Source organism: Aulonocara sp. 'chitande type north' Nkhata Bay, linkage group LG9 (assembly GCF_057382095.1).
Source record: "Aulonocara sp. 'chitande type north' Nkhata Bay isolate Kocher_YH1m ecotype deep benthic linkage group LG9, A_spYH_male_GT1.1, whole genome shotgun sequence".
In the NCBI taxonomy this organism is placed as follows: domain Eukaryota; kingdom Metazoa; phylum Chordata; class Actinopteri; order Cichliformes; family Cichlidae; genus Aulonocara; species Aulonocara sp. 'chitande type north' Nkhata Bay.
The window spans coordinates 10727527-10752964 of NC_141352.1; the positions used below are offsets into that span (position 1 = coordinate 10727527).

Consider the following 25438-nt stretch of genomic DNA (forward strand, 5'->3'; position numbering starts at 1 on the left):
GAGGCGACTTTTGTTGTGATTTGGCGCTATATAAATAAAATTGAATTGAATTGAAACATTTTCTACATACACAAAGGACCCATTACTATCAAATATTGTTCACAAATCTGTCTAAATCTGTGTCGGTGAGAACTTCTCCTTTGCCGAGATAATCCATCCCACCTCACAGGTGTGGCATGTCAAGGTGCTGATCAGACAGCATGAATATCTCACAGGTGTGCCTTAGACTGCCCACAATAAAAGGCCACTCTAAAATATGCAGTTTGATCACACAGCACAATGCTACACATGTCACAAAACCAGTCAGTATCTGGTGTGGCCACCCTTTGCCTTACGCAGTGCAACACATCTCCATTGCATAGAGCTGATCAGGTTGTTGATTGTGGGCTGTGGAATGCTGGTCCACTCCTCTTCAATACTTGTGCAAATTTGCTGAATATTGGCAGGAACTGGAACGTGCTGTCATATACGGCAAGCCGAGCATCCCAAACATACTCAATGGGTGACATGTCTGCTGCCATGCAAGAACTGGGATGTTTTCAGCTTCCAGGAACTGTGTACAGATTCTTGCAATATGAGGCCGTGCGTTATCATGCTGTAACATGAGGTTATGGTCATGGATAAATGGCACAACAATGGTCCTCAGGATCTCAACACGGTATCTCTGTGCATTCAAAATGCCAACAATAAAATGGACTCGTGTTCATTGTCCATAACCCACCATGGGCCACTCAATCCACAATGTTGACGTCAGCAAACCACACGACGCGACACAAGCTGTCTGCCATCTGCCCTGAACAGTAAAAACATCTGTCAACATGCCAAACACCATCGAATGTGAGCATTTGTCCACTCAAGTTGGTTACGACAACAAACTGCAGTCAGGTCCAGACCCCGAGTAGGATGCCGGTTTCTGACAGACAGCATGAATATCTCACAGGTGACAGAAACCGGTTTCTGACAGTCTTTGCAGAAATTCTTTGGTTATGCAAACCGATTGTTGCTGCAGCTGTCTGGGTGGCTGGTCTCCACCTGGTCGACCATCCTGGAGGTGAACATGCTGATGTGGAGATCCTGGGCTGGTGTGGTTACATGTGGTCTGCGATTGTGGGGCCGGTTGGATGTACAGCCAAATTCTCTAAAATGCCTTTGAAGACAGCTTATGGCAGAGAAATGAACATTCATTTCACAGGCAACAGTTCTGGTAGACATTCCTGCAGTCAGCATGCCAACTGCACGCTCCCTCAAAAGCTGCGACATGTGTAGCATTGTGCTGTGTGATCAAACTGCATATTTTAGAGTGGCCTTTTATTGTGGGCAGTCTAAGGCACACCTGTGAGATATTCATGCTGTCTGATCAGCACCTTGACATGCCACACCTGTGAAGTGGGATGGATTATCTCGGCAAAGGAGAAGTTCTCACCGACACAGATTTAGACAGATTTGTGAACAATATTTGATAGTAATGGGTCCTTTGTGTATGTAGAAAATGTTTCAGATCTTTAAGTGCAGCTCATGGAAAATGGGAGCAAAAACAAAAGTGTTGCGTTTATATTTTTGTTCAGTGTACATTGCAAATTGATTTTACACACATGCCAGCACAAGGAAGCATCAAGTACTTACTGGTAATAGTGGATCAATTTAGCAAATGGGTAGAGGTGTACCCAACATCAAAAGAAACTGCAGAAATAGTCTGCCAAAAGCTGTGCAATGAAATAATACCCAGATTCGGAATACCTCACCAATTAACAGTGACAGAGGACCTTCTTTTACATCGGAAGTAATCCAAAAGTGTGCAAAAACTCTAGGAATAGACTGGAAATATCACGTGCCCTACCCCCCCAGAGTTCAGGAGTTGTAGAAAGAATGAATAGGACCATAAAAGATCGCCTGACTAAAGCAATGGTAGAAACAGGGATGACCTGGGTCAAGCTACTCCCTCAAGTCCTCTGCGAGATTAGAATGACTCCATCCACTCCATCAATACAAATTTCATCTTTTTCACCACTTTTCAGCAGAATTTTCAGTTTTTTCACCACTTTTCAGTACAAATCCAAGCTTTTTCAGCTTTTTTCAGCAAAAACCTCTTTTCAACAGAATTCTGCTCATTGAACTCTTTTCAGCACAAATACCAGCTTTTCAGCTCTTTTCAGCAAAAACCTCTTTTCAGCAGAAATTCTGCTAATTGAACTCTTTTCAGCAGATATTGTGCTGATGGAACTCTTTTCAGCAGAAATTCTGCTGATGGAACTCTTTTCAGCAGAAGTTCTGCTGATTCACCTCTTTTCTGTAAACTTTTTAGCCTTTTCACCTCTTATCAGCACAATTCTCAGCAACTTCTGCTAATTTCACCAGAATTGTCAGTCTCTCCACCTCTTCTTTGTGCGAATGAGTTTGGTGCAGTCAGGTGAGACACTGCCTTTAGACCAGAAGGGCCAGGTTCGAATCCTGCTCAGGGCAACCTTTTTTTTTTCAACTTTCAACCTTTTCAGCTTTTTTCAGCAGAAATCTTCAGCGTAAGGCATCCACACAGCATTTTCGCAGGAAATGCAAATTTTTCTAGTTTACCTGGATCTTTGTTTAAAAATGTCTTTCAGTCTATTGGTCCCTGTGTGCTTACAATTATCAATACCTCACTGGTTTCTTGTCAGGTCCCTGTTTATTGTAAGAATGCTGTTATTCACCCACTGTTAAAAAAAACTAAGCTTGATGCTTCTCTTCTCAGTAGCTACAGACCGATTTCAAAATTACCGTTCATTGCTAAGATTTTAGAAAAGGTTGTGGCTAAGCAGCTTATAGCTGTTCTAGATGAATACAGCATTCTGGATTAATTCCAATCTGGCTTTCGTAGAGCTCACTCTACTGAAACTACACTTCTTAGAGTCTCCGACGACATTTTGATGAGATGTGATGCAGGAGAATGCTCCGGTCTGTTGATGTTGGACCTGACCTCCGCCTTTGATACTGTGGACCATCATATTCTGCTAGATAGGCTGAGACACTGGGTGGGTATATCAGGGGCTGCTTTGGACTGGTTTGAATCCTATTTGCATGAATGATCCTTTTCTGTGGCTACCTCTAAGTACAGTTCCTCTTCTACTTTTCTTGCCTACGGTGTGCCACAAGGTTCAGTTTTGGGGCCTTTATTGTTCTTGCTGTATTTACTTCCTCTTCAACACTTATTGAGCACTGTTAAGGACATTTCGTATCACTGCTATGCAGATGATATTCAGTTATATATCTCCTACAGCTACAGATTTTGCACAAGTGCATAGACTCCATTAGATGTTGGATAGCTGGAAACTTTCTTCAACTAAATGAGGAGAAGACTGAAGTCCTTGTTTGTGCTCCTAAAAATTTTGTACCTAGTGTTATGGGAAACTTGGGTCCACTTGCTACATTTGCCAAACCGTCTATCAGGAACTTTGGTGTTACTATTGACTCAGCTCTGACTTTGGATACCCATGTAAAATCTCTGGTTCGCTCCTGTTTTTATCACTTGAGAAACATTGCTAAGCTGAGTCCCATTGTATCTCGCTCCGAATTAGAAATTGTCATTCATGCATTTGTTTCATTTCGTCTGGATTATTGTAATTCTTTGTTTACTTGTTTATGTAAAGCCTCTTTGGAGTATCTGCAAGTTGTTCAGAACGCTGCTGCAAAGCTTCTGACCAAGTCCTCCAAGTACTCCCATGTCACACCCCTGCTGATTCAGCTGCACTGGCTCCCCGTTAAATTCAGAATCCACTTTAAGGTTTTGACCTTGACTTTCAGGGCTTTGCATGGACAAGCACCAACATATATAAGTGAACTTTTACATCCATACATTCCCAGCAGGTCCCTGAGGTCATGTGACCAGGGCTTGCGTGCTGTCCAAAACACAAGGCTGAAAACAAAAGGCAACAAAGCTTTTGTGACTGTGGCCCCCAGATTGTGGAACTCTCTCCCTTTGAGCCTGAGATCTGTGGACTCTGTGGTCGCTTTTAAAAAACAGCTAAAAACGCATCTTTTTAAACTTGCTTTTGGTTGATTTTTATTTTTAGGTTTTAGCTTCTGTGAAGCACTTTGTGATTTTTATCTTGAAAGGTGCTATATAAATAAAATTTTACTTACTTTACTTACAGCAATAGCACATCGAAGATGCTGAAGTTTCGACCACCCCAATCTTCTTATGAAGTGGTGTTGGAGATGCATTTCTGCCTGTGCATTGCTGATGCAGTTATAGTTATATTATAGTCAGGTATAGTTCTATTATTATGATGTTTAGGCTGTGTGCAGGCAGAAGTGGTGAATGGAGACAAAATGTGAACTCCAAAAAACAGCTTTATTGCTGAAATAAAAGTAAAAAACTTCAAAATATAAAGAATAAATTCAGGAAGGCAGGCAGACAAAAGACATCATGAATGAGGGCAGATCACGACACGGACACAGAGAAACACAGGGCTTAAATACACACAGGGAGCAATCAGGGAATCAGAGACAGGAGGGAAACACAGCTGGTGCAAATCAGGGCTAACGAAACAAGGGGAGCAAAACCTGATACATAAACACAAGACACGGACTTTCAAAGTAAAAGAGGACACATAAAACAGAGACCTAGACTTGACAAGGGGACTCAGCAGACAGAGGAGGCAGAGCAACTAAGAAACACAGACAGAAACCAGAACATCAACAAAGAAACCAAAAGACTAGAAATGATAATATCAAAATAAAGTAAACCCAAAACTCTGGGTCGACAACCCAGGTCTCCAAACAATTATAACTGATCGTCAAGGACCCCTAAAAAGGTTTGAAGTATTAAATAATGTGTTAAAAATGAATTCAGTTATAATAACCACCAACTTTAAGTCGGAATGTAGGAATTAAGTAGGAAAGTACTTGAAGGTACTTGAACATCAAGTGTTCAGTAGATGGTGGTACATGACTAGTTACAGCACAGCATAACTTCATCTGAGCCTGCATTTACAGACTCAGAGCATTTGGAAATCACATGCAATAAACCACATTACACATTGTTAAAAGAAAATTGTACATAGTGTGATCAGCTACATGAAATGTGCCCTTTTTAGGATCACTAAGCAAAACCACATGTCTACGTGACTTTTCATATAACAACTTTTGTGTGATAAACTTATTTTAGCAACTAACAGCTTCCTCTGTTCTGAGAACATACAGGTGCAGAAAAGGGGAACCTCAGCTCTGAGTTCTTGGAATAAGTTTGTTATCTTTGTACACACGTGTAACCAGCTTGTATAAATAAAGAACGCAGACAGTGACAGAGCGCGAGTCCGTGAGTGTCTCTCTGCGAGTACGAGCGCTCTGTGGCTGCCCTTGCAAGTAAATCAACTGCAGTGTTTGTGTTTTCTAACTCAGTTGTCTCAGCTGAAGAACTGTTTGGGAGATTCTTAGAAATATAAGATAAGATATGATAAGATAAGATAAAATGACCTTTATTAGTCACACAGGTGGGAAATTTGTTACTTTTGTAACTTTTGATTATTGCCATCCCGACCCAAAAAGGTTTAATATATATTTATTCACTTAAAAATCACAACTAAGACCTTTTTTAATCTATCTTTGCTGTTTTCTTTAACACCACGCTCACTGTATTCATTAGCTTTTCCACCTGGTCTGAACTTGAGCTGCGGTTCTCAAAAACAACACACCTGTTGCCACACTTTTCAATGATTTTCTTCAGACCAGGTTGACAGGAATGAAGAAAACCCTCCAGGCTCATATCTGCCTCCTCCAGGTTGTCTCCTCGGGTGAACAGGATGACAGTTTGTTCTTTCACTTTGGTCCCAAAAGTCTTTTCTAACTTTTTCAGTATGTCTCTCTCACCATCTGTAAATCTGCTCACATGCATCACAAGCACAAACACACAGAGTTCTGACTCACAGAGCTCTTTGCACCTTTTTACATGTTTGTTCCGAACTGATGGTTTAGTGTCATCACCAAACATGTCTGGAGTATCAATCACACGCACATGTACACTATTTATGTCAGTTTCTGCCACCTGACACTCTGTGGTGATTGGATTTGAACTGGGTTTAGAAACAAAGTGCTTCTTTCCAAGGATGGTGTTTCCACTGGCGCTCTTTCCAGTCCCAGCCAATCCCAGAAGAACGAGGTTCACTGTGGTGTAAGTATGATTTCCTGAAATGATGAAGACCAAACACTAATTAAGCAAAATTTCAAACAGTTAATTTCTTTAAGTCAAAACAACTGCTTTTCTGGGTTTTTTCTGAGTTCTAAAAAGTGTTACGATATCTTTTATCTTCAGTTCAGTTTAAATCTTTTTGCTTATTGTACTGCCAAAACTGTTCAGATAATAGGATTTAAAGTTAGTTAACTCAGTAGTCTTAGCACGAGCTGAGTAATAATAGTTTTTTCTCAGTAATAGCAATTTTGTAATAAAATCACATTCAAAACACTTTTAAGCTGTGCCCTACAGACATTGTCTGTACTCATACATGTGGGTTTACATAGTGTCTGTATTGGTTGAATCTCCTCAAGAACTCTTTCTCTGTAACAGTAACCAATTACACACAGAACACACAGTGCTGGTAATACGGCGAGATGCTCCTTAAACAGATTGTAGCTCACCAATTCTGTCCAACTGATCTTCTGACTGAGGACTGGAGATTGACCTGTAATTCAGCAATCAGCTCATATTAACAAGTTTCATTTTTATTCAGTTAATTTTAGGTGTCGATTAATTAAATTTAATGATAACAAATTAATATGCTTTGTCATTTACCTGGTATAGGTTGTTTGTTTCAGCTCAATCACTTTGTCCAATTCATTAAAAAGCTGTTCCAGGGTGAAGGATTTAAATGGGAAATCTTTGGGTTTATATCCCAACGGCAGCACGACTTTAAACTCTTCTGTGGGTTTTCCTGTTTTCTCATTCAGAACATCTATCTGTTGCCATATCTGCTCGGTTGAAAATCCTTTTTTTACCACAAACAAACACATGTCAGGGGGTGGATTCTTGGATAAAAACTCTGAAATATCATCATATGGTGTCCCCAAATCTGGTGTGCATATGAACATAAATTTTTCCTCTTCATGAATCTCAGTGTTTTTTAGAATCTTTCTTTTGCTTATATCAGATAAATCTGTCCCCAGGATGACAGTTATTAGAGCTTTCTTCAAAGACTCTTCATTGCCCAAAATGACGACTGAAATCTTATCTTTGAGAAGAGAAAAAAAAATACAAATAATTAACACAATCAAGAAATAAAATTATTAGACAGACATATGTTTTTGGTTTCTGTTTTTCTCGTTTAAAGTACAATACACACAAAATGCATGAACACACACCTATCTAATAATCGAATAATATGTTTATGATATTTAATATTCCTACACGATAGTCGAAATTCTTATAGCCTTTGATATAAATACATTCAATTTAACTCAGTTCAGTTCAATTTTAGTTATATAGCACTAAATCACATATATTGCCTCAAGATGTTTGATCTTGTAAGTTAAAGACCCAACAATAATACAGGGAAAAGAGGGAAAATCCCCTGAATCATATGACCCCCTTTAACTCTTTGGCGACAGTGGGAAGGAAAAACTCTCTTTAACAGGAAGAAACCTTTCATATATCTATTCACCCTTTGATATAAATAATTGTTAACTTGCTAATTTTAAATATCCAAATAATGGATTTTGTTCTTTTTCCATTTAATTTTTTTGATCCTCTTTGAATTGAGCGATTATTGTTACCTGCACACACACACACACACACACACACACACACACACACACACACACACACACACAGTCCTAGCTAATAATCTAATAATATAGTTATAAACTGTTGTGGAAGGTTGTAGCTTACCTTCAGTGTTTGTTTGATTTTCTGTCTCAGGGTTTTCAGCAGATCTACAATGTAAGATTTGAGCCTTATTAACTGATCCAAAACCTGCGTGTGTGTATTCAGGTTATCATTGATGTGATAAAATAAAAACGATCATTGAATTGCTCTGAAAAATTGCAACAGAAAGGTTAAACTGACAAAGAATTGTGCATGTATGAATGTACAGCATCAAATAAATGTTGTCTTTAATATTCCTTTGATACAAAGTTCACTCCTGAATCTACAATTCTCCTTTTTCATTGTTACCTGTTGTTCTTTTGTTTTAGTTGTTTGTCTTCTGGCAGATTGTTCTCTGTGTTTGAGTCTTGATCCTGGGTGCAGGACTCAACCTGCTGTTCTGTTTGTGTTTGGTTGTTTGTCGTTTCTGAAGCTTCCTCAGGTGTCTCGCTCTGATATGTTGTCTGGTCCTGTCCAACATCAGGTGAAGATGTGCCCTCTATGACCACACACACACACACACACACACACACACACACACACACACACACACACACACACACACACACCAGATGTCAAACTGTCCTTGCGAAGTCATTTGTACCGTTACCACCTGTTGAACATTTTCTTCTAATTCTGTCTTCAAAGATTCTCAATTTCCCGTTACAGCAATCAAAATTTCTCCAGTGGAAACATTTAGCGCTCCTACATGTTGGGTCTTTACATGTAAGGTAAAGACCCTACAAAAATACAAAGAAAAGAGTGAAAATCCTGCCAATTCATATGACCCCCTATTACCAATTACTTTAGGGACAGTGGGAAGGAAAAACTCTCTTTTAACAGGAAGAAACTCATAATAGATCTATTTACCCATTGATATAAATAAATTAGTGCTGTCAGCGTTAATCTCAAAATGACATTAACGACACAACCGCATTGACGAAGCAAATCTCCTTTAGCAAGTTAAAGTGGATCGCCCCATGTGGGGCTGCACCGCACTAACACATTAACAATCTGTCACGGTCCTGGGTCTCCTGACCCAGCGTTTTTAGTTCTTTGTGATTTTTGTATTATTGTACTTGTGTGTGATTTATTCTATGGTTTCTAGTTTTGATCCCTTGCCCTTCATGTCTCTCTGTGTCCCCTCTGTTCTGTGTAATTGTGTGTCTTTGCATGTTTGAGTTTCTTGTTTTCTGTCACTGTGCATTGTGCATTATGTTCTCATGGTTGGTCTTTTGTTACTCCCTCTAGTCTAGTCTTTTGTGTTCCAAGCTGAGTATTTCCCTGTGTATTTTGGTTCTTAGACCTCTGCCTTATGGTTTATGTCTCTGTATTTCTTAGTTGCTGTCTCCACTGTGTCAAGTTCGCATCTCTGTGTGATACTTCCTGTTTTACTTTGATGGTCCGTGTCTTATGTGAATGCGTCCTGCTTTTCTTGTCTCGTCAGTCCTGATTTCTCCCAGCTGTGCCCTCCTTCTGTGTCTCATTCCCCTCATTACTCCCCAGTGTATTTAAACCCTGTGTTTCTCTGAGTCAGCGTCGCGTCGTCCCTCATGCTGTGTGTAGTTCTCCCCGTGTCTTCTGGTATGTGTTATAATTAGCTTTTCCCAGTTTAGTTTTGTATTGCTTTTGTTCTATTTTCCAGCAATAAAGCTGTGCTTTTGAGTTCAAGTTCTGTCCCCGTGAGTTTGCGTTTGGGTCCAATCCCTGCCAGTCACACAGCGATTCATGACACAATCTAACTACACTAACGCATTGATGCTGTGCAGCCCCACACACGTGGTGATCCGCACTAGCTTGCTAACTGAGATTTGCCCTGTTAATGCAGTTATGCCATTAACGTCATTTTAAGGAGATTAATGCTAACAGCACTAAAATAATTGTTAACTTGCTAATTTTAAATATCCAAACAATGGATTTTGTTTTTTTTTCCATTTAATTTTTTGATCCTCTTTGAATTAAGCGATTGTTACCTGCACACACACACACACACACACACACACACACACACACACACACACACACACACACACACACACACACACACACACACACACACACAGTCCTAGCTAATAATCTAATAATATAGTTATAAACTGTTGTGGAAGGTTGTAGCTTACCTTCAGTGTTTGTTTGATTTTCTGTCTCAGGGTTTTCAGCAGATCTACAATGTAAGATTTGAGCCTTATTAACTGATCCAAAACCTGCGTGTGTGTATTCAGGTTATCATTGATGTGATAAAATAAAAATGATCATTGAATTGCTCTGAAAAATTGCAACAGAAAGGTTAAACTGACAAAGAATTGTGCATGTATGAATGTACAGCATTAAATAAATGTTGTCTTTAATATTCCTTTGATACAAAGTTCACTCCTGAATCTACAATTCTCCTTTTTCATTGTTACCTCTTCTTCTTTTGTTTTAGTTGTTTGTCTTCTGGCAGATTGTTCTCTGTGTTTGAGTCTTGATCCTGGGTGCAGGACTCAACCTGCTGTTCTGTTTGTGTTTGGTTGTTTGTCGTTTCTTCTGAAGCTTCCTCAGGTGTCTCGCTCTGATATGTTGTCTGGTCCTGTCCAACATCAGGTGAAGATGTGCCCTCTATGACCACACACACACACACACACACACACACACACACACACACACACACACACACACACACACACAAATACCCTTAGTTAAAGAATTTTGTATTCTCTCTTGATTCTCTATAAGTAATCAATTATCACGACTGACAGATTGATAGACAGAAAGATAGGCAGGCAGACACACACACACACACTCAAAAACATATATCCGATCCAGTATCAGACTGATACAGATACATAATATCGGATCGGTCCATCCCTAATTAGCATTTAGTTCTTCCTATGCCAGGGAAGTACTCAGGAACAATGTTAGCAAATTGTATATATAGTATCAAAAATTGGACTATTTATTCTGCAGAATTATCATGTTTGCTGTATGGCAGGAAAGCGATTTCAAATAATATGACTAAAACGCAAAAAACACTGGGTCACAGACCCAGTACTGTGACAAGAACAATGTTCCTCATCAGTGTTATATGGATCAGTATTACTGTTACAGCTGTTTAAAGTTGAGTTTGTCTAGGTTTTTTTGGTTGAATCTACATTCATCATTTTGATGAAGGTGGTGTGTTAGCAAAACAACCAGTATAACTTATTACATTTGGTCAACCATGTGATATTGGTGGAGCCTGCACCTTTTCAACTTGCCTGTTTTATTAATTACCATGATTTAATCCATGATTAAAGGTTTATTACAAATGTTCTAAACAGCTTTTAAAAGTTTCATACGTTACACATGTTGTCCAAGGTGGTTATTAAGAGGAAACTTATAGTTTATAATTCAGAATCATAGAGGTCATGCATGTTAGTTCTATAGATCCACAAATGTGCACATTGTAACTGGTTTCAGATCAGTGAAAGAACAGCCAGCGGCAGCTAATCTGCCATCTGTCTCCTGTCAAAAATGAGAGATTTATCCACAATGTGCATATTCAAACAACAAGCCACAAGATACTGGTTTCTCAGCTTGACAAGCTCCAGCCATTGTTAATGGGACATAGACACACCCATTAGTAGGGATGGGTACTGGTATCCAGTGCCATGATGGCACCGGTTCTGACATAAACGGTAGTAACCAGAAAAGCAGCGCACATTTCGGTGCTTTATCTCGGTGCATTTTTCCTGAGATGTGATACACTTTGAATTCTAGCCAATCATTTTACGTTTCCGAGGATAGTAGGCGGGTCCAGGTACGTACGTTCTTTTAGAGCAGAGCTACAGATTAAAAATGTCCAAGGCGAAGCGGTCAAAAGTCTGGCTGTACTTCACAGCAAAAGATGTAAACTCAGCAGCAACAAGTGCTTTAAGCTGATACTGTGATGCTGTCAAAGGAGGTAACACCTCAAATCTGATGAAACGTATAGCGTTTTTTTTAAAAGCCGAGAAATGCGCCGTATTTGATAGCTTGCTGCGAGACCTCACACCGAGCACATCTACTGCGGGTGGGTTGCCTGTTATTGGACCTGGAGTTAGTAACATTCCCCCAAAACCCGAAGGGGAGAGTCCTGGCCCCTAGCCCTGCCAGTGTAGCAGAAATGATGACCGATGATGATGGCAGCAGCAGCCGTTCTTCTCTGCGTGAGTAGCTTAATGTTGTTCGTGTGTAATTTACGTTGAGTAGGCTAACCACGTTATTACATTAATGCATGTAAGGTGAACTAGCAAACATCATCATAGCTACATGCGGCTGTCTTCTTGTTTGATGGCAGATACTCCCTTCACCCTGGCTAAAATGACCAACGAAAAAGTGGAAAACAGTTAAACATGAGAGGTTTTTGGACAAAGTTTGTGTTTTTTTTCCATTGTTTAAGCACTGCTTCCAGCCAAGAGTGAAACCATATATGTCCTCTAGCTGCAGAAAAGACTATCATTTACGAAAAAAAAACAGCTGAACATGGGAGGTTTTTGGACCAATTTTGTGTTCTCCATTCTTTAAGCACCGGATTGAGCACCGTTTAAGCACCGGCACCGTTTTAAAAGTATACCGGTTTGGCACCGGTATAGGATAAAACCTAAAACTACCCATTAGTATATGGAACGCCAGGACTGCCATAATGAATTAATTAAATACACCATTAAATAATTAATTAAATGTGGCAATAATTAATTAAAATTGGAATTAATTAATTAAATAAATAGTTATGACACATGTAATTAATTAATTATTGACACATTTAATTAATTATTTATGTATTTCACATTTTAATTAATTATTGACACATGTAATTAATTAATTATTGACACATTTAATTAATTATTTATGTATTTCACATTTTAATTAATTATTGACACATTTAATTAATTATTGACACATTTAATTAATTATTTAATGATATATTTATTTATTTCATTTTGGCAGTCCTGACGCCTGGCTCTCGTCATGAAATAATTTTATCTGTCAGCCTCACCCATCAAACTCAGGGGGCGGGGTTAACGCTGCCCATGCAGCTTCTCTAACATTTGATTGGTTGCCGTGCAAAGTAAGTCAAAACAGGTCGATCCTAGAAAATCGATTGCTTGTGTAGACTTGGGGCAGCCAGTTATCCCAGAATGCAGATCAAATCACAGGCAGCAATGGTGGTGGTGTAGTTTTAAAATACCCCGTTTTTCTGTCACCAGCTACACTTTTAACAGTGTTTTAGCTGCGAATGTCGCGCCGTATGTCTGGTCAGGTTGTCAACATAGAACATGTTTGCAAAAGTGCTCAGATGTTTTCAGAGATTTCACTAGCTCTGCTAACAGTTAGCATGCAGAGTGCACCGAGGGGGTACATTAACCGGTTTGTTTACATATTCCACTCTCCGTGTTCCACATGTTGCATTCGCAGATTTTCACCGAACGATCGTCTCTTTCCGCCTGGTCTTGTGTCTCTGTGCTTCTGTAACATAAAGAACGAGCTGACATTTTTCTCACGAAACCAGCGATCAGCTCAACAGACCCTCAGTTTACCTGCATGCATCCTCCTCCTCCTCATCTGTCAGCTGTTTAACACCTGCTGCTAATTCAAGAAACACGCCTAGTTACCTGGTGATAGTCACAGTTTAACTGGGCAGCCGGTGCTCGATATAAAGCAATGTCAGCGCATTTTTCTGCACAAGATAAGTAAATATAGTGTTTTCCCCGAGCGCAGAGCTGCTGGAGCTCGTTTCCTTACAGAGCACTTTATAGGCGAACAGCTTTATCAGCGGCTGATGTCCAATCACCGGCACACAGCTTTGAAACCTCAGCTGAGTTTTAGCTCTCAGTGGTTAAACGCTGGACTTCATTCACTCAGGTTCTGTCTGTCGGGTCACGTTTACTTCGCTGTTTTATTTACAACTGAGCAAATCGGTTTGGCTGAGGTTAAAGTTACGTTTCATAACTGCATAGTTTCACAGACGTTTAATGGTTCACTGGCACATGTGTTAGACTGAACTATCATCTAAATATCATCTGTTTTTTAATAGTTATTCAACTGTATTCTAAGCACCAGCTGTCTGTTAGAATGTGATTTTTTCTCTCTCTCTGTTGGCAGAGGTATAAAAATGCGCAGGAAAATCTGACGTGCATGGCGAACTTCACCGACGATATTTAGGGAGGAATAAACACACATCAAACATAAATGAACCATTTGTCTGTCTCCATAATTGAGAGCATTTTCTCTTCTTATGTCAACACTCTCTCTCTTTTTTTTTTCTTTTTTTTTTTTTTGCTTTTTCGGTCATGTTATGTTTACCTGTCAAAGGCTTGTTACAAACTATGAAACACATTGTGCAGACTTCTGGATGTTAGAAGAAAACGAATACTGCTCATGAATGAGACTAAAGGCAGGAAGGTGTCCTTTAAAACTAAACATGTTAATAGGACCTCCCTGTTTATATCATAGTTTATGATATAGCACGTGTATTTCAGTAATAGCCTGCTGAGGCCACTATACGTGCTGGCCTCATATCAAATGTGAAGGCAGACTGAGTCTATGTTTGACGTTTTTTATATCTAATCTTCCTTTTCAAACATTTAAACAGCAGCGAGTCTGCAGCTGAGGGAATACAAATTCAAATTGTCGGAACAGGTTTGCTCGTTTCTTGGATTCATTTGGTGATTTATTAAATGTATAACTGTTATTCTAATCTGCTGCTGAGTCTCTTACACTTTTCTTTATGCTGTATATTTTCACGTCTCTGGAATAGTTGGCAGTTAGATAGTCAGCTGGGAAACTTTGTGTTAACTCATGGAGCTGAGGATATCGTGGATATGCTGACCTCGCTGCGTGGTGTACAGAGCGAGGTCAGCATGATTAATATTCACAATAAAAATATTAGCCGAACATCATGAAGTCTGTATGTGTTTCATAGTGTCGAACAACCTTTGTACAGTTAAAGCCAGCAGTTACTACATGACGGAAACACCAACGTTATCTCTTTTATGTGTTTATACACAGGTCACGCTGATTACTGAACAAAAACCCAAAGATCAGATGTTAAACAGATTTATTTGCTCTCTCTCCTCCTTAAACATGTTTTTAATGTTAGTTATAATTCAGAATTGGCGACTGAAACACGTAGGACACATAAGAACATCAGGAAATAAAACATCGATAAATATAACCTCAGTAAAAGAAGTCAGCGGGGGTTACTACAGCTGTGTACCGGGGCCTGCGCTTTGTCGGTGGGATTGCTTGCGAGGCGAGCGGGTCTATCCCACGCTTTGCCGTGAGACTGGGCAGACATCTCCGAAATCATCGAAACACTTTTGCAAAGAGGCTGTATCTTGACAAACCGACCAGACACATGAAGATTAAACCACTACATTCTCGGCTAAAAAAATATTAAAACGGTATTTGGTAACACACAAACAGGGTTTTTCAAAGCTCAGTTCTGTTAGCTTCCACATGCCGGTTGTTGTGTGCTAGAAACAATGGCCACCAGGCCAAAGCAATGGTTTTGACTCGATCAGCGTTAACCCCGCCCCCTGAGTTTGATGGGTGAGGCTGACAGATAAAATTATTTCATGATGAGAGCCAGGCGTCAGGACTGCCAAAATGAAATAAATAAATATATCATTAAATAATTAATTAAATGTGTCAATAATTAATGAAATGTGTCAATAATTAATTAAAATGTGAAATACATAAATAATTAATTAAGTGTGTCAATAATTAATTAATTAAATGTGTCAATAATTAATTAATTAAATGTGTCAATAATTAATTAATTAAATGTGTCAATAATTAATTAAAATGTGAAATACATAATTAATTAAATGTGTCATCATAACTATTTATTTAATTAATTAATTCCAATTTTAATTAATTATTGCCACATTTAATTAATTATTTAATGGTGTATTTAATTAATTCATTATGGCAGTCCTGGCGTTCCATATTAGTATGCCTAACCTTCTGTTATTGCAATGTTGTTTGGCATTTATATTACATATAAATGACATGACGAGCAAAGTCGTTACCAGAGGTGTGGAATTTGAATCATTAATTTTATGACTTTACACTTGACGTGAAAAACTTGTGACTTGACTTGGACCTATACACCAATGACATGGTCCCACCTCTGATAGAAACTAGCTGAAAATGGCTATAAGCTACACTATCTTCCATGTGTGTCATGAAGCTGGAACAAATATGACAGAAAGTTTGAAAATGAATCATGTAACATTGAGTCAAGTTATTGCAAGTAATCTCATGTTTCAATAGTTTAACTTAAAGCTTAGCAACATTAACATCAAGATGGGAGGTGTTTTGAGGAAGTCAGTGTGTGAATGCAGATGAAACAATGTTTTAAAATACCACAGTAACAGTGAGTCTTAATTAAAAAGTAAAAAAAAAAAAACCAGACATACAGGTGTAACTAGTCACTAAGGTAGTCACTGTCAGACATTACACCAACATATCCGTGTACACATGTTCATGTATTACTATACCACCCAGTTTATCTAAACCCGTTTATGATTTCATGTTTATTAACATCAAAACACATCAACAGTGACATTATCTGTACCAGGTCATATCTTTGATGTGCCTTGGCATCAAACAATTTGAAAACAGACGATTATCTTACCTTTTTTTTTTGCTTGCCCTTTGGACTCAGAATTTGCACAACTACAATAAAAGAGTTGAACCTCATTAATGGATCCAGAAAGTGTTTGCTTTTATGTAATTATGTAATAATAATATCATAAACCCAATTTAATGCTTGATTGCGATTAAGCAGTTATTTGATTGCAGTTTAACAATTTCCACAGTTACCTGTTGTTAGAATCCATGGTGCACGACTCAACCTGGTTTTCTTTTTGTTCAGAGTCTGTCAACTCTTAGTCTGAAGACTTCTCAATGTTTGGGTGACGATCTATGCTCTGTTACCAAAAAATACATGTCATGTGTTATTCTTGGATAATCACTTATAATTAACTGCCCACATATAGTCAAGTGTGCTTATATCAAATTCATTTCTGCTACATACAACTTGTATCATTGTATCATGTATTATTATTCATTTCTTAATTTGTTCGCTGTCTTGAATATTTCATTCACAGAAATCTTTCCCAAAGATTTAAGTTAGGAATGTCTTCATACTTTTTCCTTTACCAGGACAGAAAATGTAGTCTTTGTTTAAAAAAAAAAAGGATAATATTTTTTAATTGCAGATTACACACAATTACGAGTTTCTAACATTTTACGACTATCCCTGAATTCCTTGATCTTTCAGTAATACAGAGCTACCTCAGCATTGAACAGAATACACTGGCAGTACTTACTTTTTGACCAAAAAGTAAAAAGTATGTCCAGAAGATCCAAGATCCAAAACAACTGTGTGGTGTCTGCAGGCTGTGCTGCTCTCTGCCTGTGTTATATGAACCTGTTATTCAAAAACTGGAGGTGTGTCAATTGTAGAGCTATAAATAAACAATCTGATAAACAGAAGCTTGTGAAGTGAAGGCATTTAAGACAAATTATGGTTTCAACTAAATCAGGGAAGCACCTTTAATCTAATCTATATATGTCATTGTCCCTCGGTTCTCAGTCTCGGTATATTTCCTTTATTTTTTTCTCTTTTTTTCCTCTTTAGTTTTATGTCTCTCCTGTCTACTCTCTGTGTTTTTGTTTTGCCTGTATGAGGGGCGGGACTCTCCCCTGGTTCCTGCTCTCGGCTCCACACACCTGGAGGTAATTAACTCACCTGATCCTGATTCAGTTGTTACCACCATTATTTAAGGCAATGGCTGGTCTTCAGTCTTTGCTGGGTTATTGAACTAATGCAATTAGTTTATAATAAACGGCAAACAATAAAGGTCTGCTGTAACTTTCAATTTCTTGAAAACAATTTTTTTTAAAGAAATGTTGTCAGATGACAAAGCAATTAGTTCTGTGGAAACAGTTTAGTTAGCAAAAGTCTGCCTGCTTCTTAGTCTTTCTGTTTGGCTTTTCTATAAAAATATTGCTAAGCTGAATCCCATTGTTTCACGCTAAGAACTAGAAATGGTCGTCCATGCATTTGTCTCTTTATTCACTTGTTTAAGTAAAACCTCTGTGGATCATTTGCAAGCTGTTCAGAATGCTGCCGCAAAGCTTCTGACCAAGTCTTCTAAATACTCCCACCTTACACTCCTGCTTATTCAGTTGCACTGGCTCCCCATAAAATTCAGAATCCACTTCCAGATTTTGACTTTGACATTCAGAGCTCTGCATGGACAAGCACCAACCTATATCAGAGGTCTTTTACATCAGTACATCCCCAGCAGGTCCCTGAGGTCATGTGATCAGGGCTTGCTGGTCGTCCAACATACGAGGCTGAAAATGAAAGGTGATAGAGCTTCTCAGAGAGAAACAAGGGTGTCGTCATCAGTTTCAGAAAGATATGACAGAAAGTTGGATCACATTGTAGAAATGCCTGTAAAACCTCTGCATTTCTGTTGCTCAGTAATAAAATATGCAATGACATGCAAAAAGGGTGTTGTGTAACCACACCTGTGGGTTTACACTGAAAAGACTTTCATTGATGCGTGCACCAAACAGTTTATAATAAACCGCAAACAATAAAGGTCTTAAAGAAATGTTGTCAAATGACAAAGCAATTAGTTCTGTGGAAACATTTTAGTTAGCAAAGCTGTCATTGTTTGTTTTTCACTGTTTAATTGTTCTTTGCTCCTCAGACAGCTTAGTGTTTTCACTTAAGAATTCTTTAAATATATTATGTACATTTAATTTTTTTGTCTTGTGAAGTTGACTGACCCAGTCTAATTAAAGTATTCTATCAACATCCGTTTGTGTACACCCTAATTGCAAAGTTCCCATGAATAATGACTAATATCTAACAGTTGAAAGCAACTCATGCTATATTTGCACAGATTTAATAGGTGGCAGGAAACAACTGGTATATAAATTGGAGGCCAATTTCTTAAAGAATTTTTCAAATGTAATGTCAGCATGTCATGTTTGAGGTTTTTGTAATCCATCTAGTACAATTCAGTGCAATTCAATTCAGTAATACAAATATACAGAGAAAACCTCTACAATCAGACAACCCCTTGTGAGCAAGCTCTTGGGGATAGTGGGGGAAAAAAAGTTTTTCTGTACAGGAAGAACCTCTGGCAGAACCAGGCATCTGCTGTGACTGGGTGAGGGAAGGGAGACAGGACAAAAGAGATACTGAAATGGCAAATGGCCTGTATTTGTATAGTGCTTTACTGTGGAAAAGAGATTAATACTAACTAATCTTAAATGCTGAGATGTGTTTAAACACAGTTTTCACTGTCAGAACCTGTTGTTAAAGAATCCATAATTAAGGTACCTGTAAGAGGCAATTAAAGGTTTATTTTATTGGTACTGGTAAAACGATTAGAGAAGAAATATACATGTTTGATCTTAAGAATATAATTTCTAGTTGATTTCAAAATACTGTTTGTTAAATGTATAGAATATAGAAGTGCGACATTCTAATGCGCTTTTTAGTATTTTGGGCTTCCGGCACATTGTAATTACCTGGTTGGGGAGTCGGATAAGCTGGAAGCAACACAGTTTTGTGACCGAGTCTTGCCATGTAAATTAAAAGTTTCAATAAACATATTTTTTGCAAGAAAAGTACCTGGACTTGCTCGCGTTCAAATGCATGTTGCTGGACTGACTCCTAAAGGTGGTACAGAAGAGTGAAATAGAGACGGAGTGCCACTGTTACAGTACCAAAAAATATAACTGCTCCTTTACTAATACACTTTTGAGTGAGACAATCCAGTCAATTTCAGAGAGTAATGTTTTGCTAAGATTTATTGTTTCTGAAGGACCAGTTTTTAACAGCTAAAAGGAGAAAATCCTATTATGAAGACATATTTCCATTGATTAAACCTGTACCAGCAGAATCCATTCTGTCAGATGACAGTCAGACATAATCAATAATTCTCTCTGTTCATTATTTTGACACTATGTTAAAGATAGAGACAAGACAATAGTAGCCCTACATTTTATTTTATACTCAAACACTTTCTTTTAGTAGGCCACTGTAATGTCAGTTTTACTATTGTATAAGTTCCACCAGCAGAGGGCGCTCAGTCTCATACACATCGGTAGTCAAAGGAGCTTGGAAAGAAAAGCGTCTGGACTTCTTTAAGTTGCTTGAGGACGTTTCACCTCTCATCCGAGAAGCTTCTTCAGTTCTAAGGTCAAATGGCGGGGAGTCCCAGCTTTAAACCCAGTGGGAGTTTCCCCCCAAAAGAGGGAAAAAAGGACCCCCTGAGGATCCTCTACCTAATCACATGAGCCATGTTGTGAAAATGTGTGTGGATCCCAATCAGCCAGAGTTTCGGGTGAGCTCATTGTGAAACCTGGCCCCACCTTATCATGCGATTTCCTGAGGTCAGATGGCCCAGGATGTGAGTGGGCATTAAAGCGTCTGGGAAGGATCTCAAAACTGGATTATAGATGGCAGAGAGTTGATGTCGTAAACCACCGCCTCTGTTCAAAGATGGTCGCTCACAGTGGACATAGATGGCTTCTTTCACTCCTCTTTCAAACCATCTGTCCTCTCTGTCCAAAATGTGAACATTGGCATCCTCAAAAGAGTGACCTTTGACCTTTAGATGCAGATGGGCTGCTGAGTCTTGTCCTGTGGAGGTGGCTCTTCTATGTTGTGCCATGCGCTTGTGAAGTGGCTGTTTGGTCTCTCCAATCTTCCAGACGTCTTTCTTTCCAAGCTCCTTAGACTACGATGACCTGGATGACTAAGAACCTTCACAGACATACACATCGGTCGCTCGCTACACTAGAACAAGTAGTGTCAGTGGTGAAGAGGCAGTGTACGGCACTGTCTTTACAGGTAAGCTGAGTGGTTGATAGTATAAAACAGAGGTTCTTAAAGTGACAGACAGCAGTGGCGATTAATGATAAATGTCTTGTTTGTGGCAAATGTTAAGCTAAAGAGCTAATTTCCAAGTTTGTCCAGTTGTTAGCCTGTGCCGATCCAAGTTTTAGACTGTACCGGAAGTTTGTGAGTTCATTGCAGGTATATTTTGGGGTTAAAGCCACACTTAATATATTTTGCACAATAAGAGAAAATGTGAACTGATGTGTGTTTAGTTCATGAAGAGTGAATGCTATAGGAATATATTAAGAAAAATGTTTATTTGACAGAACTCTAGTTTAATAAATATAGTTAATAAGACAGGTTCATAAATAGATTAAAACAGTAGTAAAAACAAGATAAAACTGTAATGAGTTCACTATGTTATTCATTTGTCTAGTAAAATGTATTTTTGTGATTTAAGCAGTTTTTAAAAGTGGTGCATATGAATATGAAACTGTATAGGTTACTTGTAAAACGTAATGTTGTCAACACTAGAAGAAGTAGTGTCAGTGGTGGAGAGGCAGCGTACCGTAGTGATGTGTCCTTCACAAACAAAACTGTTCTTAGAGCTGGATCTTTGAAGTGAACGACGCGAGCCAGCTCCTTATTGGGAGCCGTGGGTTTTTCTTTTCTTTCTCTCACCCGCTCTCTTGCACTTTTTTCCACTTCACTCCGCACGCGAGCCTTGTGCTTTGTGCTGGGAAGAGGGGGGAGGGGCGGTAGTTAAACTTGCAGTAGCACAGGAACAGAGCAAGTCAAGTCAAGTCATCTTTATTTATATATATATATATATAGCACATTTAAAAGACATCAAATCTCAGCCAAAGTGCGGAACTGAGGGATAATATAATGAAAGAATTAAAGTAGAAAGAAAACATTTTAAAAAAGAATTGTAATACATGTAAAAGTATATAGCAAATTCAAATTCAAATTTTATTTGTCACGTACACAGTCATACACAGTACGATATGCAGTGAAATGCTTAGACAACTGCTCGTGACCTAAAGAGGAGAGGAAAAAAAATAAAAAAGGAAAGGGCTATGAATAAGATAGGAAATAAATATGAAAAATTAAAGTGTAAATTTAACTAGGAAGGAATAAAATATAAAAAATTAAGGTTAAAAATGAAATAACTGTACAACACAAATTAGAATGAAGGGTAAATTTAACTGGGAAAGAATAAGATAAAATATATAAATTAAAGTTGAGAATAAAATAACTGTACAACAAAATACACAATACACAATATAGAACTATATAAGAATGTATGAGAAATATAAATAAATAAACATATACACAATAACAGCAGCTGTACAAGTATTAACTGTGTGGCCACTACCAGCTCCACCACCATCATCAAGTTTGCTGACGACACCGTCGTGGTGGGCCTGATCTCTGATAACAACGAGACGGCCTACCTGAAGGAGATTAGGAATCTGGAGAACTGGTGCCAGAGGAACAACCTCCTTCTAAACGTCAGTAAGACAAAGGAGCTGATAGTGGACTTCAGCACTAAGCAGGAGAGGAACTACCAGACCCCCGTCATCAACGAGTGCCCAGTGGAGAGAGTGGACAGCTTCAAATACCTCGGAGTTCACATCACGCAGGACCTGTCATGGTCCTGTCACATCAACACCGTGGTGAAAAAGGCCCGACAGCGTCTCTACCACCTCAGACGCTTGAGAGACTTCCAACTGCCCTCCAAGGTGCTCAGGAACTTTTACTCGTGCACCATAGAGAGCATCCTGGCGGGAAACATCTTAACCTGGTTCGGGAACAGCACCATGCAGGACAGACGAGCTCTACAGAGGGTTGTGCGGTCAGCTGAGCGCACCATCCGCTCCGAGCTCCCTGACCTGCACTCAATCTACAGCAGGCGGTGCTGGACCAAGGCCAGGAAGATCGTGAAGGACCTCAGCCATCCCATCAACAGACTGTTCTCTCTGTTGAGGTCAGGAAAGCGATTCCGCTCCCTGAAGACCAACACAGAGAGACTGAGGAGGAGCTTCTTCCCGCAGGCGATACGGTCTCTCAATCACACCACCACACAGTACTGACCCACACATATGGTTCTTACACACACTGGACTTTCTGGACTTTGGTTTTGCACAACACTGGTCACTATATTCTTCATTTCCGGTTAATACTTGTACAGCTGCTGTTATTGTGTATATATTTATTTATATTTAGATTTCTTCATACATTCTTATATAGTTCTATATTGTGTATTGTGTATTTTGTTGTACAGTTATTTTATTTTCAACTTTAATTTATATATTTATCTTTATCTTATTCTTCCCAGTTAAATTTACCCTTCATTCTAATTTGTGTTGTACAGTTATTTCATTTTTAACCTTAATTTATATTTTATTCCTTCCTAGTTAAATTTACCCTTTTTAATTTTTCATATTTATTTCCTATCTTATTCATAGCCTTTTCCTTTTTTGTTCTCTTTAGGTCACGAGCAGTTGTCCAAGCATTTCACTACATATCGTACTGTGTATGACTGTGTACGTGACAAATAAAATTTGAATTTGAATTTGAATTTGAATTTGGAAATGAAGAATATAATGTCCAGTGTTGTGCAATCCACATTATGTCTTGTGCAGTGCAAATATGCTTAAAGTGATTTAAGTGATGAAGTGAAAACAATGTCCAGAAAGTCCAGTGTGTGTGTAAGAACTGTATGTGTGGGTCAGTACTGTGTGGTGGTGTGATTGAGAGACCGTATCGCCTGCGGGAAGAAGCTCCTCCTCAGTCTCTCTGTGTTGGTCTTCAGGGAGCGGAATCGCTTTCCTGACCTCAGCAGAGAGAACAGTCTGTTGTTGGGATGGCTGAGGTCCTTCACGATCTTCCTGGCCTTGGTCCAGCACCGCCTGCTGTAGATTGAGTGCAGGTCAGAGTGTCACTGTCATACCTAATGTACCCAATGGTGATGATTTTGCCTATTTAGAAACGCTGAAAACTAACTTAAAAAACAAAGACAAAGAAAAAGTGGTCGGAGCAGTCGTGACGGCAGCCGACCTCACCGGCGCCATCTTGGTATATATGATGTACATGCAAATATGCACATACATATACAAAACTGTACAAATTCACGCACAATAATGGATTGGATTTATAAAGCGCTTTTCAAGGCACCCAAAGCGCTTTACAATACCACAATTCGTACACTCTCCCCTTCACACACTGGTGGAGGCAAGCTACACATATGTGAACATAACGTATATGCACATACAACAACATCCAATAAGATAAGAGACCAAATAGACAGAATAAAAAAGGATATCAAAGAGATCCGAAAGCCTTGGAAAATAGGTAGGTCTTGAGATTTGATTTAAAGACTTCCAAGGTTGAAGAGGACTTTATGAAGAGGGGAAGACTATTCCAAAGTCTCGGGGCGGCAACGGAGAAAGCCCTGTCACCTCTAGATTTGAGCTGGGAGCGTGGAACTGATAAAACCATCTGACTGGAGGAGTGCAGAGATCGAGTGGGTAAGTGCAGGCTAAGAAGATCTGAAATGTAACCTGGAGCCAAACCATGGAGAGCTTTAAAAACAAATAGTAAAACCTTAAAATCGATTCTATAATTAACTGGTAACCAATGTAGAGATTCAAGTACCGGAGTAATATTCTCTCTCTTTCTAGTACCCGTCAGGAGCCTTGCGGCTGCATTTTGAACAAGTTGCAGGCGGGTCAGGCTTGAGTGACAAACCCTAACCCTAACCCTAACTATAGAGAGAGTTACAATAGTCAAGAAAGAGGTGACGATATGAAAGCATGGATAACAGTTTCCTTTTTTTTTTTTTCCCACAGAATACATAGAGGTTCTTTAATATAAATAATTTAATATAATATTTCATTATGCATGTCTTCCTTCTCTCTCCCCAAACGGTTGCAGCAGATGGCCCCGCCCCTCCCTGAGCCTGGTTCTGCCGCAGGTTTCTTCCTGATAAAAGGGAGTTTTTCCTTCCCACTGTTGCCAAAGTGCTGCTCATAGGGGGTCATATGATTGTTGGGTTTTTCTCTGTATGTATTATTGTAGGGTCTACCTTACAATATAAAGTGCCTTGAGTCAACTGTTGCTGTGATCATAGCTGGACTGGCCATCGGGCATACCGGGCATTTGCCCGGTGGGCCGCTGGCGATTTTTTGTTTTTATGGGCCGATGGATTTTTTTCTTTTTTTAGGAAGGGTATATATAACAACATTATGCACTCCACACTGTATATAAATGCCACTTGTTTTGCACATATTCAACTCTGTATATTTTTATATATTTTATTTATTATTATTATTATTATTTTTTTATTTTTTTATTTTTTACTATTTAATTTGTAAAAATGTGTATACACACACACACACACACACACACACACACACACACACGTAGAAAAACATTTAGTATACACATCCAGAAATGCATACACTATTATATATTGTACATATATTTATTAGTTTCAGGTTGGCCATTCTTGTATTTTGTTCGTTTGTGTTGTTGTGTTTTGCACATCTCTGTTGCTTGTGGGGCTCGCACACAAGAATTTCACTCGCATGTGCTGTGCCAGTGTGCCTGCACATGTGATGTGACAATAAAAGTGATTTGATTTGATTTGATTTGATATAATGAAAGGTGTTGGATTGGCCAAATGGTCATGATCGACTCTGGGCTGGACCAATTACAGCCGAGGAGGC

General features: G+C 38.8%; 1 protein-coding gene across 1 annotated transcript; it reads right to left on the reverse strand.

Annotated features, from left to right (window-relative positions):
* Nucleotides 1–4305: 4305 nt before the first annotated feature.
* LOC147321656 (GTPase IMAP family member 8-like) lies at nucleotides 4306–17486 on the reverse strand. Its single transcript, XM_086305680.1, has 11 exons — nucleotides 17391–17486; nucleotides 17167–17267; nucleotides 16658–16764; nucleotides 16470–16510; nucleotides 10234–10426; nucleotides 9949–9992; nucleotides 8138–8327; nucleotides 7853–7896; nucleotides 6761–7196; nucleotides 6607–6650; nucleotides 4306–6156 (listed from the first exon to the last, which is right to left on the reverse strand). Exons 3-11 carry the CDS (start codon nucleotides 16672–16674, stop codon nucleotides 5567–5569), a joined length of 1599 nt encoding a protein of 532 aa, XP_086161806.1. The 5' UTR covers nucleotides 16675–16764; nucleotides 17167–17267; nucleotides 17391–17486; the 3' UTR covers nucleotides 4306–5566.
* Nucleotides 17487–25438: the final 7952 nt, after the last annotated feature.